Source organism: Mchenga conophoros, linkage group LG13 (assembly GCF_057382185.1).
Source record: "Mchenga conophoros isolate Kocher_MC1m ecotype Shallow Benthic linkage group LG13, M_conophoros_male_GT1.1, whole genome shotgun sequence".
Classification (NCBI taxonomy): domain Eukaryota; kingdom Metazoa; phylum Chordata; class Actinopteri; order Cichliformes; family Cichlidae; genus Mchenga; species Mchenga conophoros.
In genome coordinates this window covers 1881345-1894435 of record NC_140538.1, presented here as the reverse complement: position 1 = coordinate 1894435, position 13091 = coordinate 1881345, and the positions used below count along the sequence as shown (strand labels likewise).

General features: G+C 48.1%; 1 protein-coding gene across 4 annotated transcripts; it reads right to left on the bottom strand.

The window, feature by feature from the left end:
* Positions 1 to 661: 661 nt before the first annotated feature.
* entpd6 (ectonucleoside triphosphate diphosphohydrolase 6) lies at positions 662 to 12089 on the bottom strand. 4 transcript variants are annotated; one of them, XM_085295981.1, is made up of 14 exons: positions 11953 to 12089; positions 11100 to 11388; positions 9725 to 9801; positions 9274 to 9417; positions 8614 to 8689; positions 6169 to 6204; positions 5504 to 5616; positions 4295 to 4374; positions 3935 to 3999; positions 3285 to 3386; positions 3051 to 3191; positions 2376 to 2432; positions 2070 to 2182; positions 662 to 1989 (listed from the first exon to the last, which is right to left on the bottom strand). In XM_085295981.1, exons 2-14 carry the CDS (start codon positions 11356 to 11358, stop codon positions 1906 to 1908), a joined length of 1347 nt encoding a protein of 448 aa, XP_085152107.1. In that variant the 5' UTR covers positions 11359 to 11388; positions 11953 to 12089; the 3' UTR covers positions 662 to 1905. The 4 variants fall into 4 exon arrangements, with proteins under 4 accessions (XP_085152107.1, XP_085152109.1, XP_085152110.1 ...); XM_085295983.1 differs by having other exon boundaries at positions 3285 to 3383; XM_085295984.1 differs by having other exon boundaries at positions 5528 to 5616.
* Between the last annotated feature and the right edge of the window lie 1002 nt (positions 12090 to 13091).

Here is a 13091-nt window from a genome sequence, read left to right as displayed (position 1 = left end):
TTGTATCGTCTCAGGAGGTCTGAGTGAAGGTGGAGGGTCAGACCTCACAGCTGAGAGCTGGCCGCTGGTTCCATCATTCAAAGATTTGATTTAAAGTTCTGTTGTTGCCGTCATTCTATCATTTCCTGCTTCGCTGTTCAACGCTGCATCCTCGTCATCACGCCGACAGTTTTCAGGTCAAACTCAGCCGTGTGGTCTTGTGTTCCTTGTCTTATCGGTCACTTGATTCTTTCCCCTTCATCCAGGAGGCTCTAACAGCTGGTGGAGAGCCACCATCATCACACCAGTCATTAAGGTCACATGGGTCAAGGTGTGAGTGAGAGCAGGTGGTGTTCGGCGTGCGAGGCGTCCTTTACTCCTCATCGGCGTGCTTTCTCCTGAAACACCTGGAGCTTCAGGATGACGGTGAAACGTCAGCTGGTGCAGACTCGCTGGTTTCTCTGTGACGAGCAAACTTCAGGGCCGCTCCACGCTGATGCAGCTTCCTGTTTTCAAAGGTAAGGAACCAATCGGGTGCTTTCATTCACACTGAAAGCGTTAAAGCCGCCCGCCACATCCTACAAAAAGAGAAGAGCAGACCTGCACGCACTCACCTGAAGCACACCTGTGTTTGTGGGCTTCCTGCTGCAGGACGCTGAGGACAAACACCTTCACACCTCCATCATCTTCTGTTAAACTTTATTTTTCCTGAATGTGTTTAAGTGAAACCTTCAGGTTTTTATGAATTAAAGCTGTTTCCAGTTTTTATTCCAATGAATTATTGATCACAATACAGAGTTTATGATTCAGAATATAAAAATACATCCTTAAAAACCTGCAAACATCATCGTTCATATGAAGCACAGGATCAGCTGAAGGAAAACATTTCACATTCTTCAATTTAATATTGGGACTGATGCAGAGCCGCTCTGTGTGAAATAAGCCGGTGTAGCTCTGGCCTGCTGAGAGCCCAGCTGCTGCTTCGGTGGTTTGAAGATGATCATCACTGAGACGAACGTTACAGAGAGGAGGAGCTTCTCCACGTAACAGAAGGACACTCAGGTCTATTTGAGGCTCTCACAGAGCAGCTCGCCATGATTCACAGTTCATAATAACCCTTCTTTGTCTCATCCTGATCTTATGTGAAAGTTTCACACGCTGAAGCTTCCACTCAGGAACAGCTGACATCAGAGGAGGCGACGCCAAAGTCACGTGACTCAGACTCTTACGGTCTCAGCACCTGAGAGCCAAACAGACGGGTTTCTACAGGAACCGTTTAAACATCTGCTCATCATGAAACTACAGGGATACAAACAGGAAGTCCTTCAGAATAAAAACAATCAGTCGCCAACGAGCTGCTCACACTGAGCCCGGCTTAGTTTGATCAGGTGAGAAGACACGCTGACGGTCATTCAGGCGACGCTCAGAAACAACGACCCAAATTCCCAAAACACCGACGCAGAACTCGCAAGAAACCGACACATCTACGGAAAAACCCACAACACTACCAACAACATCCCAGAAACCTAAAAGAGAAGAGCACTAACGTGTTAAATGGTTAACTTTGTGCCGTGACCAAACAAGTTTCCCACGTGTGGGACTAACAAAGGTTTATCTAATGGAAAAGAGCCACAGAACAAACAAACACATAAACAGGGTTTTATTTTTTCCCGTCACTGGCTCACAAACCCTTGGCTCCACCGCATCCTTTTGGTCTTAAAAATGTGAAATATTCGATTAATGAACCACGCTGGGACCGTAGCGAGTTCAGCCCCGGCCTCCTGACCGCCGGTCTGAATGAGCCGCTTTCACACACGTCACGTTTTTATCCCACCGCTCAGATTTCTGCTTTGGCACAAACATCATCAGTCAGCTGTGTTCAGAGTAAGCAGGACCCCGAGCTTTTCAAAATAAAAGCTCAGAGCTTCAGTGTGCCTTCAGGGACTCGATGTAGTGGAAAGTGGCGCCCAGAGCCCAGCTGGTCTCCACCTGGTTGATGGTCCTCGCAAGCTGGGACACAGACAACGTCAGAGAGGTGAGACGGATCGATGGTTTTAAAGGAATCGATAGAAGCGAGACAGGAAGCTCACCCTGAACTGCTTGTGTGGAGGGAAGCCGAGCTCCTGCAGCAGGGCTGAGATGTAGACCAGGTCCAGACAGAGGAAGGGGCTCCGCTGAGGACCGACGGACACGTCGCTGCACCCTGCGGGGAGAAAAACACCCACAGCGGTCACCGATTAAAAAAAAATCTGCTGATATCAACATTTAATTGGACCTCTGTGGGGTTAGCATAAACTAATCAATCATGTGGACTAGAGTCGGGTCAGAAACACGTTCTGGCTTCATTGATGATGACGGCAGCTCTGAGTGACGTCCAGCAGAGGGCGCCGTCTCACCTTTCTTCGCTGCGTCGGTGTAGTCGGACACTCTGATGCTTCCTCCCTTCTTCTCGTCTGGACACAGAGCACAGAGAGGAGGGTTAAACAGAAACCTGCAGCAGCTCCTTAACACGAACGTTCCCGGTTTTCCAGCTTTTCTGGGATCAGCTGTGTTCAGGAACTGTGGGCTCCCACAGTCAAACGTCATGTTAAAGGTGACAAACGGCAGCTTGCGGGACGGGGGCGGCTGTGAGCCAATCGGCTCTGGTAAACACAAAACAGGAAGTCTGGGACGAGGCTCTGATGAAAGTTGCGCCTACGAGCGATTAAACCCGAGTCAGTGAGCGAACGCCGCCTGAACGTGAAGCTCCAACTCTGACCCTTCCTCACACCTGGTCTGCAGGTAACGCCGGGCCACATTCAGGACGCTCTGATAAATGGGACGCCCCCCGGGGACAACAGGTGTGCCGGGTAACTTCCCCTGTAACAGCGCGGCTTCACAAACGATTCGTCTTCTAAAATCCGCCAAAAAAGAAGTTTGAGTCGCGAACGCAGCAGCGCCGAGCGTTTCTGCGGCTTCAACGGACGCCACGCCCTCGTCGAGGTTTATTTGGCTTCCTGTTTACGCCATGATGGATCAGCCTGACATGCTGCCCCCTGCAGGCAAGCAGCAGAGCGGCAGTATTTCCTCACCGATGGCGCCGATGTCGACGGCGCGGTCGTAGTAGAAGGAGAAGGCGTAGAAGTCCATGTCGGTCACGCCGGACGCCTTCGCCACCTTCTGGTACAAAACCTTCTCCACTCTGTTCAGGCACGCCTCGTAAAACGGCTCCCCTGAAACACACGTGCACACAAAAGGTTCCTAACCCCAGCTGCATCATGAGTAACCATGGCAACCACACCACCAATCAGAGATGATCTGCTCACCTGTGCTCTGGCCTTTCACAGTGTAGACCACGTCAGCGTGCTCCCAGCTGCCCGAGTACTCTGGAGCAAGGCAGGGGCTGACCAGCTCCGGGCTGCCCCCTACTGCACACAGACACACACAGACACACAAACACAGACACACACACAGACACACGTTTATCTCATCTCAAACCCGCGAACAGTAAAACAACGACACACGGCCCTGCAGTTCCTCCGACCGCCAGCAGAGGCAGCGGTGAGGTTATTGCAGTGACGATGGCTCATGTTTGCAGCAGTTTGCTTGCACACACTTCCTGCTTTAGCCAAATGCTGTCAGTCTGCTACAGCAGTTTTCCAAAAAGTCACAAATATATGATGTGTGGTTAAAACGGTCCCAGCAGGACGCCTGAACGCGACACCGCCACGGACACGGCGACGCCTGCGTGCACATAAACAGCCTGACAGCAGAGAGGATCTGAGCTGCAGCTTCTTGCAGCAGTTAAACCGCAGCAACAGCTGGCCAGCAAGGAATTAATCTTGCAGTGTGTTATTAAAAGATTAGATAATGGCTTATTTATCTGCCGGGCGGGGGTGGGTGGGGGCACAACAGGCTGAGATGAAAATCTGAAAACTGAAAAACAAGAAAAAGGAAAAACAGGTCAGGTACGTACGGGGCGGGGCACCGACGCCTCCCAAGATGGCGAGGCGAGCCGACATCAGGCCCAGACCCAGATAGCTGCAGAGAGAGCACATCAATAATCCATAATCGATCAGCTGATCATCAGAAAATGAATGTGTCTGCGCTGACACGTTTGGTTCTTCCTGCTTCTTTAGATTTTTAACTTTTTAAGCTCACAATCAGTTCCTGCGTGTTAACGTCGCTACTGAGACTCGAACAGCAAACACGACGATTAAACCGGAAACTCGACGAGTTCAATCACGTCAGCGAGCCTCTGACTGACAGCTGTGTGTGACCCACCAGCTGACTTCACATCAGCCAATCAGCACAGGCACAGTGTGAGTGCGTGTACCTGTGAGTGTAGACCACATGTGGGTGGTTGAACATCTGGAAGGTCCGGATGTAGTCGATAGGTGAGGTCTGGATGGTTTTCTGCACAGAAAGAAAAGATCTTCAGGCTTCTGTGACGCTGGGTCGGCTCTAAAAACAGACGATTCCTTCGAGTGTTGCTTCCACGCTGGGTGGAACAAATCCACAGAAAATCAATCTGCTGCTTATTTTTCCTGAGAGCGTTTTCTGACAGTACTGTGCAAACACACATGTAAATACAGTACACACACATGGAAACACGGAGTGTGTATTTGGTGTGAGCAGCTGTCAGCTCTGTGAGGATCCTCAGGAAGACGTCTCCTCAGCTGAGGGCGGCTCTGCGGAGGCCCGTCCGTGACTGATGGTGTCCTGCTGTGTGGTGTCAGATCCAGGTGTGCTTTCTCTGCACTGACAGTGTGTTTGCATCGTTGTCATGCTGGAACAGGAAGCTTCTTCTGTCCACTTTCCTCAGGGTTTTGAGGACACACTGACACCACGCTGAGATGTGCAGAGTTTCAGCTGACAGCTCTTTGGAATCACCGTGTTGGAGACAAAATCCTGTTTTCATGAGAAGCTGTGATATCGTTGGCATTTTTTACAGATTTGGTAAAGAAACTGGAACAGATGATGAGTTTGTGAGACAGGCTGATGCTAACTAACTGCACCTCTGCTCAGGTGTGCGGGATTCACTGTCATTCCTGTGAGAAAGCTCCCGTACAAGGACTGAACAGGAGAGGAAAAGCAGCCAATGTCCACAGAAGAACTTTAAGGAGCTTCAGGAAGCTCGAGAGCTGCTCAGCAGACCTGAGGGGTGGCTCAAGACTTTTGCACAGCTCTGTGTGTTGTACTCTCAAACACCGGGTGGGTTTTTTCTTGGGAGGCCGTCCTCCACCCTCCTGCTGATGCTGTCAGACCTCAGTAAGAAGAAAGCTTCATCTGGAGCTTTTGCTGCCTCAGTTCCTCGTTTGCACCCCCCCCCTCCTCCTCTCACAGGCTGAAGAAGAACTGGCCAATCCCTCGTGTACGAAGCCTGACCTAAATAGACCCCTCTTCACTCCCTTTCTCCTCCCCTGCCTGATGTGAGGCTGTTTATTTGGGATTAGCGAGGCATTTCCAGATTAAAGCCTAAGACGGAGCCATCCTGGTAGTTTGACTGAGGGGACAGAGCTCTTCCTCTCTCAGTCTTCCTCACCCTTTCACCTGTGCGAGTCCTCACCTCGTCCTGAGGGCTGAAGGTGATCTGAGTCGACCCACCTCCCAAATCCAGCATCCCCACTGTGGGCGAGTGAGCACTGTGAAGACCACCTGAAAAGAGAGAGAGAGAGGGAGGAGGGGGAGATTAGGAGGAAGAGCGAGCTGCAGTTTAATCCAATAACAGGTAATCACCGTTTCTTGTGCACATTAATCTGGTTTGAAACACACACACGCATCATAAATCACACCAATCCACATCCACTTCCTGCCGCAGTGTTAAAAATGGAGCCAGTGTGCGTGCTACGTGGAGGCCCGCCTCTGTGAGGACCAACATGAGGTTCGGGGCTTTCTGAGAGGACAGAGGTCATCTGTTTGGGAACACGAGGTGGCGGTTTCACCCTGAAGTTCAGTCGTGGGCGTGGACATCCAGCCTCATGGTTAGGGTGGAGTTTCTGACGGCATGATCACATGACCAAGGAAGAGGATCGATGAAGACGCAGCGCGTGCAAACTCCACACCACCATCGTCCACTGAAGACTCAGAACCCAAACACGCCAATGACAGGACGGTTCATACAAAACCTGAAAGCACTCAACATCAGCTGGGAGCACAGGATCACACGCCCCTGCTGCACTAAATAAAAACGATGGTGAGCGCTCTCACCTGTGAGGAAGTTGACGGTGATCCAAGCAGAAATACCTGAAAGGAGAAAACGAAAAGGTTACAGGATCGCTGGATTCAACACCTCTATGCAGACGACACTCAGCTGCTCACGCGCTTCACTGCAAACTCGTGTTTCTGTGCTGCAGCAGCAGCGAGCACGCTAACACGTAACCATCAATATGAACCGTTTCTCTGGTAGACGAGACGCAGCAACGTGGACCCGACTCTGGAAACAGCTGTTGTGCAGGCGACACCAAAACCAAGACTCATCACAAGTTTTAGTCTTTGGCTCAGAAGGAAGTTGGTTTGGAAACACGTTTGGCTTCGTTTGCGTTTGTGTGGGAGCCCCGTCAAATACCTGTCCTCCATTACGCTCGCAGTGTCCAAGTGCTTTTTTTGAAATTCACACTGCGCCCCCCTTGTAATGTCTCTGCGCCCGTCCCCCCCCCAGAGTAACCAGACGTGACCACAACACACGCGTCGTATTCAGGACTAACTCAACAAGTCCTGAACACCTCGCTGGATCCTGATTGGACGTATTGTATGTGTCTCTCCTGGATCCAGCTGTGACCCTGAGCTCCAGATGTTTGGCCCAGCTGTAATGTCTCTGCTGGTGGATATGTATGGGAATGTAAGTTCAGTGTTTTGTCCTGTATGGGCAACAGGCCCGCCTGCACATAATCCAATCCTTTTAAAGTAGTTCATACAAGCAATTATGTTGGTGTGGGATAATGTCCCACTTAATCTAACGGGGGGATTATGTGTCCCGTTTATTTCTGAGGCTGAAATCTTTTCTCTTTCTCCTGAGCGGGATCACTACTCGTCCTTGCTCGTCTTTTAATGATCGCTGAATTTGCCGTTTATCCCGCTCTGCTTTTCCTCTAATGGACAGAGTCCTGTGCGGCGTTCCCGACTAAACTGAAGTCTGTCTGTCTGAACTCCCGCAGCCTGACTGTGGCTCAGATGTTGTGCCGTTCTTGGCCAGCATGCTTATCCCGGCTCAGATTACCCTGGGCCCGTCCGAGTGAAGCGACTTATTGTTAATGGGACCTCTGAGTGGTTCCTGGGAGGCGGCCGGGTGCTAAGTGCCAGTGTTTAGCCGACTTTCTCCGCCTCTTGTTTGTTTTGTTAGGAAATTGCTTCTTAGCGTATCGGGCTAAGAGTTTTATGGTAAAGCCCCTATGATACAGTTTGTACCGAGCCCCGTAATCACCCACTCCTGCATGCCCAAAGGTCAGAGGTCGCTGCTAAAAGGCACTAATGGATGCAGCTGAGTGCAAATACTGCACCGCGGACACTAAAGTCATCTTTGAGTTGACCTGAATAAGCAGATGCACTTTACTTCTGATCAGTGAATGACTTCACTGGTTAACCTTCACTCTGCATCCTGATTGGACGATTTACAGGAATCAAACATGTGAAACATGAACTACACTGTGCGCTCCGCCTCACTCTTAAAAACAGAGGCCTCTGAAAGGACTTCCATTTCCAAACATTATCACCGCCTCTCTCCTCGCTGACTATGGGTGTGGCTCAGCAGGTAGAGTGGGGTCGTCAGCCAATCAGGAGGTCGGGGGTTCAGCTCCTGCACGATACTGAAGGCCGAATTTCGACACAGAAAAAAGCTTCCCGTGTGAACGAGGCCCATGGGGCGGTGAGCGAGAGTCTGACCCTCACGGCCAGCCTCGCCGCCTCTGTGTGTGTGTCACATGGCTGATGTCACCGACGCACCTACGCCATCGCCTCGTTCTCGCATTCAAAGTTGGATACCCACGCCGCCCTGAACTAAAACCTGGTTTATCCCCGCCCCTCCCAGTTTATAGTACTGGATGATTTTCACCCAGTAATTAAACATATTTGCTGCTTCGCTGTGTAGCCTGATCATGTTTTCCTGTAACTGTAGAGAGGAAGTGTCTACAAATCAAACCCCTGAGCTCCGCCTCCCCCGTCGTCTCCTCTTTAATCCTCCATATTGACGCTTTCCGTTGGGGAAATCAGAGCCGGAGCTCGGTTCATCACCGTCACAGATTAAACCCGAAGAGACTTGCAGATTCCCTCTGATCTAATAATGTCATAACGAGATGAAGATCCCGCTCAGGACGAGACCTCGCGAGGGGTCACGACCCTCCAGAAACTCCCCTCAGATCGCTCCAGGTGGATCTATTTCCTGTTTCTGTGCCGTCATGCTCTGCGGCGTTCTCTTCAGCTGCGCATGGTTCCTGCACCACTTCAAAAGAAAAGACCTCATCTCAGCCCGGGAGCCAGAGCCGGCCCACGGGGCCTATCCCACACCGTTAAGATGCTGCATAAGGAACTCAACAGTTCCTGTATGCATTTCACATTAAAAGCCCTCAGCAAATGAGGCTTCTGTTGTGAAATATTTTCAGAACAAAGGTCATCTTTAGAAAGTAGGAGTGTGCGGGCTGATCAATCAGAACATCTTACCTTCATCGGTGCCGTCCATGATGGACACACTGTCATCTGTGGACAGGAAGGGAGACTCCAGGAACAGCGCCCTCACCTGGACACGAAGCGAACAATCTTTGAGCTTCACAAAGTGAAACAGTTTTATTTCTGCCTCCCATCAATCAGTGATCTCTGTTTAAATATAATCTAATATTTAATGATGCATTTTTGTAAAAATGACCCCCCCCCCCCCCGTAATCTGCAGCATCAGAGCTCGTCTGATAATAAGAGCAAAGCCTCAGATTAAACCACATTCTGGCTCGCTGCTGTAGTCCTGTTATTACTGATTACTTAAAAGATTTAATAGACTTTCTCTGTTCTGGCTCCAACATGACGATGAAGAGGAGGAGGAGGAGGAGCAGCAGCCAGAGGAGTTATCAGTCTGACCTGATCGATACCTGATCACAACATTTTAAACATCTGTGCTGGAGTTATCGTTTTATTTTGAAAAAACCCTAAATGTAGCTGTTCCATTTAGAAATACAGGAAAATAAAAAATGCAATGAGGGAAAAAATTAATTCAAAAATTTAAATGATTTTTATAAAATACGAAGTCTGAACGATACGAAATAAATAAAAGAATTGAAAAACTGAAACGTGAAATAATAAAGATGAGATCAGGTGACGTGTGAGTCTCACTCTGTCCAGCAGCTGGTCGGCTTTCTCTCCAGGAAGTAGACGCAGCCCAGCCGTCGCCTTCAGGACCACGGGGGTGGAGGTCCAGTATGAAGGGGGGATGCTGGACTTGGCGACCTCCAAGAGCTCCACGATCCCTGCAGTGCACTGGACACAGAGGGAGGCTCTGAGCATGCTCAGTCTTTATGTAGGACTGTAGGTTTGAGTCGGAGCAACAAAACTACACTCGCTGCACCAACTCTAGAAATATTCACTCACAAATGTGAGCGTGTCGGGGAACTTGTTTGTTACGATGAGAAAACCAATGCTGAACATCAGCGCTGATAACTGCACAATTCCTAAGCAAACAGTATTTGAATGTCACTCTGGGGCTGTTTGCTGTAGGTTCAGTCAGTCGGCCCACTCGAGCGTGGGACCCGTGCAGCCCTCCCGTGGCCCCTCGTGTGCGCCCTACCTGCTGCGGGTCGTCGGCGTACGCTGACAGTCCTGGTTTGATGGCTCTGAACGTCTCTTGGGCCAGCTTTGGAGCTCCTGCGGGAAAAAAGATAAAACTATGTGACTGTGAGCTTTAAACAGATAAAAGAGGCGATACGTCGGCGCATTTAATTGAATTTCACTGAGTGACCCTGGACCTGTGCCTACATTTGAGCTGTCATTAAGCTCTTAATGACAATCCCAGCATGTATAACTAACAGGTGCTGCCATTAGTCCAGTTAGCTGCGATGCTAACAAAGGAGCCAAGACAGCACTCAGCCTGTGTGATTTAGCTTAGCGCTTAAATGCGATAACGAAGGCATTTGGCCGAGCGCTGCAGGAAACTTTCTCTAAGCCTAATAAACCAGAAAGCTCTAAAACACACTAATGAGTTTGTGTCCATTTGAACTGGCAGCAGCTCCCTGCAGCAGGACTTAAAGGCTGAAAGCTCCTCTTGTCTGCACGGATTCACGTCTGGTAATTAATGCTCGGAGCCAACATGTGGATTTAAATACACTAAAAGCAGCACTATATGATCTGAGAGGATGTATACATAGAGGTTTAACACCCACACATCCCCTGATACACATTAATATCAGCTGCTACTAAAACAACAACACACGCATACTCTCATTAAATATTCATCATTCAAATTCACACACACACACAAACTCAACTTAAACTTGAAGGTTTTTAAATGGAGTTTGGTTTGGAGTCACAGTGGACGCCATCGAGTTCCTTTAAATTGAAACGAAAATGTAAGAAGATTCAAAGCTTCAACATCAACGTGTCTCATTGCTGCATACACAGTGGTTGCTGTAGAAAATACCAACATCAAATATTCAGATACGTCAGGAGTTTCTCAAAGCCACCATATTAGTCACGCTATTTCTCAGTTTTCTGATCGGGTTAGAGTCTGATGGAGTTCCAGATTAACAGCTATTTGAATTAAAAGTCATGTAAGCTACCTACAAAATGGTTAAAATGCATTTATTGTGTAAAAATTCAAAATAGTAAAGAAATAAATCCACAGTGGTTACAGTAAAAACTGCAGTTTTTAAATGGAGTTTGATGCAGGATTGCAGTATTTTAAATTTCCAAACAGATCTAAAAAACAGTAGCACCCTGAGTCTGTCTGAGTCCGTGTATTTATCGACAGATTGTTAAATTCACTGATATTTGAATGGACTTTGGTTGGGAATCAGTTTATGTGGCGTAGGGAGTGTAGATATGTGACTACACAGCTGCACTCTGACATTTACAGAGTCTGAAGATACATCAGGCAAACTACATCGTGCTATCATCAGATATATGAATGGGGTCTGGTGTGAGTTACACTGGTTGTTCGGCTGTACCTTTGTCCTCTATCTGGAACTTAAAGACATGGATTCTGGTCCCAGTGCTCCCAGCATCAAACATGATGCCGTACTGGAAGCGCCGTCCAGCATCAGAGGTGGGCCCTTCATCTGCGCTGAGGTCTGAGTCAGGCTGGTGGTGAGGAGGTAGTCTGTAGGCCTCCGGTTTGGAGGTGGAGTAGTGATGCTTAACGAACATCAGGTAGGCAAACAGGCAGCACACGAAGAGGAAAGCTCCGGCCAGCTTTGGTCTCTTCATCGCCTCTCATTCTGTGTGCAGATGCAAGAGCTGGTGACCAAAGACAGCACAAAATATCCACATTTATCAGAATACTTTATTGATCCCTAGGGGAAATTATTTAACAATCACATTTAACAGCAGACCTTTCACAGCGTCTCTACACACATAGAATAAAGTTCAACATCTACCACTTCAAACAAGATCGCTAAAAGCTACACACTCTACTGGAATAAGGAGTCTAGTGTGAAGTCATTTCTAAGCAGTTCATGTTATTCAGCTTACACTTGAATCTCAGGTTAGCTTACTGAAATGAACAGCTGCCAGGAAAACAGGACGCATGTTAAGCTGGCATGCAAACAATGTTAAGCTGGCAGTTTTTTAAATGGAGTTTGGTTTAGAATCACGTTCGCTGTTTTGTTAGGTGAAACACATTTTGTATAAGTCACTTTAAACAGAAAAGGCAGAAAATAAACGTTTCCGTGTTTGTAGCAGCAGTTTCTCAGATACTAACAGCTAGCTGAGCCCGCTAGCATCAGCCGGTTAGCTGCAGGCTAGCATCAGGCTAACAGCGTCCTGGCGCGGGGACAAGCGGACAAACGAGTGTTGACGTACCGAGCAGAAACCGTGAGCGGCGGCTCCCGTTAACCAAACAACCCGGTCACTTTCCTCCTCTTCGTCACTTCACATTCTCTCATTCTGGACTTCCGTCAACGACAAGGCGCCGTGTGATGACGTCATAGTGTGCGGCGTGGACGTGGCAACAATAATAATAATAAAGAAAAGCTAATGATTCTTTTCTATTATATATATATTATAATTACGTTATTGTTATATATAATAAAAAAGATCAAATTAAAACGATTCATTGAATTTGTGAATGTTGTTAAAATGTTTTTAACTTTGTAAAATTGGCGAACTGCAGCATCACTGGAATCACAAACAGGAGCTCAGGCTCTCATTGGCCACAGCATAGTTTCCATTCAGTGCTCTGCAGCATTTCAGTGCGTTAGTGTCTAATCCTGCTTCACACAACATACAGCCTTAAAAATGAAAAAATACGTATGATGAAGAGGAAAAACCACAAGAGTGTGTAAGGTTGAAGAAATGTGAAAGATGCTCACATTGACCTGGACATGATTCACAAATACCGCAGCAGAACTGGCTTAGAGACAAAGAACAAAGGCACAAAAGGATCAGCTCAACAGAGACAGAAGTGATGAAAACGAGCAGAAAGACAAATAACAAATCTAAGATGCACCAAAGCTGCCAACACACAAGAAAGAGACACAAACATGCAGAGATGCAAAGAGACGCACGTGTTCTTCAAGTGAAAGATTCAGGGTCAGAAGTTGAACTGACTGCAGATCGTTTTCACTCTCACACTTTCAGACCTTCATGAATGAAGTCTGACCCTAACCCTCCTCCTCCTCACTCTGCTCCATATATGTAATTTCATCTGTAAGCCTCTAATAGCTGTTTATCAGTTAATGGTGGCAGAGACGTTAATGGTTCTGTAATCTTCTGTGCCTTTTTATTTTCATCAGTCTGATGGTGAGCAGAACAAAAGCAGCTCGCTGAGTGGATCATAATCGTCCCGCAGATTTACACACAAATGACATTTAGAGACAATTACGTCAGCGTGAGACAATAATCCAACTAAGTTGTTAATCGACACAGAAACACGGCGAGGAAGACAAGCTCAGCGAGCATGAACATCCTCAGAGTTCCTCCTCTCTGCGGTCGTGTTCAGC

Coding starts and splice junctions, on each gene's coding strand:
- entpd6 (XM_085295981.1), bottom strand. CDS start 11,358: ATGAAGAGACCAAAGCTGGCCGGAGCTTTCCTCTTCGTGTGCTGCCTG. Junction 9,802..11,099: donor GTTCCAGATAGAGGACAAAG/GTACAGCCGAAC, acceptor TTTTTCCCGCAG/GAGCTCCAAAGCTGGCCCAA. Junction 1,990..2,069: donor CTCCACACAAGCAGTTCAGG/GTGAGCTTCCTG, acceptor TCTGTGTCCCAG/CTTGCGAGGACCATCAACCA.